The sequence below is a fragment of the Pundamilia nyererei genome, unplaced genomic scaffold (assembly GCF_000239375.1).
Source record: "Pundamilia nyererei isolate P.nyererei 1_Seehausen unplaced genomic scaffold, PunNye1.0 scaffold00175, whole genome shotgun sequence".
Classification (NCBI taxonomy): domain Eukaryota; kingdom Metazoa; phylum Chordata; class Actinopteri; order Cichliformes; family Cichlidae; genus Pundamilia; species Pundamilia nyererei.
Genome location: NW_005187576.1, coordinates 181,131 through 185,090, shown reverse-complemented (window position 1 = coordinate 185,090; position 3,960 = coordinate 181,131). Strand labels below are relative to the sequence as shown.

The following is a 3,960-nucleotide window of genomic DNA, read 5'->3' as shown; positions in this document are numbered from 1 at the left end:
GTAAAAACTTTTAACCACTGATAAATCCAGTGACCTGTAGTCTTTTAAAAATGTTTATAGTTTATTTGAGTTTAATAAGTGTTTATTAAAAGGGTAAATAACAAATAATGTTTTGATGTTAACTTTATAACGACCTGGAGCCTATACTACGAAGCGAGTTCAACATACCCAGGGCTGTGTTTCCGTTATCTGGATTCACTCATTCTAACATTTGCTATAAAGATAATCAGTCACCCAAAGCTGGGTATCAGCTTGCTAAATTAATCTACAGTTTTCCTTGTTTGTTCACATCAAAGGGGTTCTGTTGACCAATCTAGTAGGGACGTTTCACGGATCATGAGGCTTTTCTTTCGCAGAAAATGATCCCAATGAGTGCCCATAAAATATGATCTGCAAACAAATCCACTCAGTTTGTGATCAAATAGGAGTATAGCAGAGCTCTTATACATTCACTTTAAGCAACTATAAAACACATCCAGACCCATAGAGTGCACATGCCTTATCTTAGTCCATAGCACTATCTTAGCTTATTTGTTAGATCAAGTTAACTCGTGGAAGTAATTTGTTTGCACAAAGACTGACCTTGGAAATGTCATGTTGTTTTTTCACATCACATGGAAACCCAGATTAAAAGAAACCTTTTTCTTTTCTCTTTAGGACCCAAATGAAGATACAGAGTGGAATGATATTCTGAGAAAGAAAGGAATTCTTCCTCCCAAGGAGACACCTAAGGAGGATGAAGAGGAGGAGCTGGCCCTCCAACAGCAGTCTGTTGGTAAGCGAGATCAGCTAAAACTGCAAAAGGCAAATTTTTACCCAACCTAACATATTTTGCAAATACCAGTTAAATGCACATGAAATATTCAGATGTATTATTTGATATGTTAATGGGATTTTTTTCTCTGATCAGTTAAAACATATGAGGACATGACGTTGGAAGAGCTAGAGGAAAATGAAGATGAGTTCAGTGAGGAAGATGAAGCAGCCATTGAGATGTATAGGTAAACAATACAACAACTGGAGCACAACTCAAGTAGAGTGGAACAAGAATAAATAATTTCAGCTTTATGCTGGTGGTTAGTTGCCTGTTTGTTTACACCTTCTGCTTGCACCCATTAGACCTCTTGATCTGTTATTTTTTTGGTGAGGTACTGTTAAATTATCTTGGGAAAAGCTGATTTTAACTAGAATGTGGTAGTTAAAAGTATACTTAGTATTTTCTGTTGGTCATGAAAAAGAAAACATTTTTGCTAGAGAAGAAAATCTCTGTCTTAAACTTTTATTGTGGATTGATAGTCATGTGAGTTTGTTGGGGTACTGATGTAAGCTGCGTGTCCTTGCAGACAGAAGCGTCTTGCAGAATGGAAAGCAACCCAGATGAAGAATGTGTTCGGTGAGGTGGCAGAAATCTCTGGACAGGACTATGTCAAAGAGGTCAACAAGGCTGGAGATGGCATCTGGGTGGTGCTGCACCTCTACAAGCAGGGGTAGGTCATCCAGTAAGCATGAATGAGGAAAATATTGAGTGAAGTTTTTCATTTCGTGTTTATAAGGGTATATTTACCATTAATCTCAGTTATTTTACATGCTTTTTCTTTGAATAGACTTAGCATTTCCAGGTTGCTGTTATCATTAAAATGTTTTAATTGAACAGTCAGATTATGTTTGTTCAGTTTTATATATTGCAGCAATTAAAATGCTATTGAACAAAATCTCAGACAAATCTACTCTCAAAGTTAGAGAGAATTTATTTTTGGTGATGTGAAAAGCTGTTTTAAGTCCAGAACACTTCATGGTTGGAGGTGATCCTTGTATTTTGAGCAGGTAAACTGCAAACCGTTGCTGTTTAAAATACAATGTCTTGTAATTCTTAAAATTAAATTCTTTGATTTGTTAAATTACCTCAAATTTATTTGATAATGTGTTATTTCCATTCTTTATATGCTTCTGCTTAGATTTTTTTTTTCTTTTTTTCATGCACTTGGTTGCTGTTTGAATATCTGTTTTTGTGTTTTGTAGTTTGGATAAAATAAGAAGGGATCAGTTAGCCAATGGCAATCTGGAGATTTTGTAATTAACTAACTGGCCAAATAATTAATGCCATTGGGCCATCATTGTGGCTCACGTCCCCAGTACTGTGCCTAAATGTGATTCGTATTGGTATAACCATTTAGTACTGCTGATCTGATGCTGTCTATTTCATATTCCACACACATTCACTTGGGGCAGGAAACAATTACTGACATTAACATTAACTGACATTGACATTAAAAATGAGCAACTGTTGTCACAAAGTTTACCACGAACAGGTCAGTCTGATGTTTTCTCTCCATTCATCTCCCTTACCAGCATCCCTCTGTGCACCCTCATCAACCAGCACCTGAGCACATTAGCCAGGAAGTTCCCTCAGACCAAGTTCCTCAAGTCCATCTCCACCACCTGCATCCCCAACTACCCCGACCGCAACCTGCCCACCATCTTTGTTTACTTTGAGGGCGAGATGAAGGCCCAGTTCATCGGTCCTCTGGTCTTTGGGGGCATGAACCTGAAAGTTGAAGGTAAGAGGCGACTTGCTGAAAAAAAACGAACATTTTTTAAGCACAAAACTGACTGACTGTAGGCCTGACAGACCTATCTCTGAGTGGATACAATGATCGTTTTGTGTTATTTTAAACTGGAAAATATCAGGAAGTAGGTACACAGGTGTTGGCATTTAATCTGAAATTTGTTTTGTCATGTTTTCATTTTTCAGCAGTTGCACTTTTAGTCAGGCAGTTTGGTTTTAATGATAGGTACTGTTAGAATTCTATTAAGTCACTAAAGCTCGTTTGAGAGTTATGAATTTATTTTCAGTACATCTCAGTGTATTGCATGTAACTTTGGACGCTGCAGTTTGTCAATCTGTTGAGCGATATTGCATCGGCTATACCTCATGTTATGCGATTGAAGTGTCTATAATTCATGTTGTGTGTCCCAATCAGAGCTGGAGTGGAGGTTATCAGAAACTGGAGCCGTGAAGACAGACCTGGAGGAAAACCCCAAGAAACAAATCGAAGACAAGTTAATGTCATCGATAAGAAGTTCACTTCATACACGAAAAGACAGTGACTCAGAGGATGAGGATTAAAAAAAAAGTAAACACCCGTAACTTCAACCACAAAAGCTGTGTGACAGCTACATGGAAAACACTGCGAAGACCTTAAAACCGAGCAGAGGGGGCGGCTTCTCCTTTGTCAGCATGTGCGTTGTGTGTTGTAACCATGTAGGTGGCGCTCTTATACTGGATCAGTCCTGTATTTGGACAGGCCACTGGGCTGCTGGAAATGTCAAACCTGCATTATGATCATCCTACAGTACATTTCAGCAGGGGAAACAACAACTGTTTTGTAATTTGAATAAACATTGAACTGTATCAACTACGTCTTCACAAAAGCATCACAGACGAGTTTTAACATTTTTTAATACCGTTTCATGATAATTATGTCACAAAATGTACATGTACATTTAATTCTGGTAAATTAAATGTGAGTTCACCTCTTTGCCACAGTGATCAGTGACAGTTTTGTGTTGTTTTGTTTTAGATACTCATGTCTTGTGTAACAATCTGCCAAATTTGCTTGGTGACAGTTCCCGTCCAATGACACCAATTATTTATTTATTTTTTTGCATTTGCAAGCAACAAGACACACGGCAGCTTTAGCAACACACTTCAGTTTTTTTCCAGCTATACAATCAAATTGTTTCTGTTAACAAAAAAGTTACAGATGCTGTTGCGTGGTCCATCAGTTGATTTTGAGTGTGATGTCTGCAGGTGGATCTGCCAGCTGCTCTTCTTCTGATAGGTGTGTGTTTGTTTGTTTCCTTTTACAACATCCCCTCTGGCAGACCTCGAATCTTCTGTTTAATTAGCAGGAGATGAAGAGAAAGAGTCAGTCACTAGATTGAACCTGAGTAGTAATG

General features: G+C 38.0%; 1 protein-coding gene across 1 annotated transcript in view; it reads left to right on the top strand.

Annotated features, from left to right (window-relative positions):
• pdcl3 (phosducin-like 3) overlaps nt 1-3,547 on the top strand; it is a 5,213-nt gene extending 1,666 nt beyond the window's left edge. The window contains exons 2-6 of the mRNA XM_005746243.1: nt 658-775; nt 911-1,001; nt 1,344-1,487; nt 2,350-2,558; nt 2,982-3,547. Of these exons, the coding sequence (XP_005746300.1) occupies nt 658-775; nt 911-1,001; nt 1,344-1,487; nt 2,350-2,558; nt 2,982-3,127 (708 nt within the window). The 3' untranslated portion in view covers nt 3,128-3,547. The remainder of the gene's footprint in view (nt 1-657; nt 776-910; nt 1,002-1,343; nt 1,488-2,349; nt 2,559-2,981) is intronic.
• The last annotated feature ends 413 nt before the right edge of the window (nt 3,548-3,960 follow it).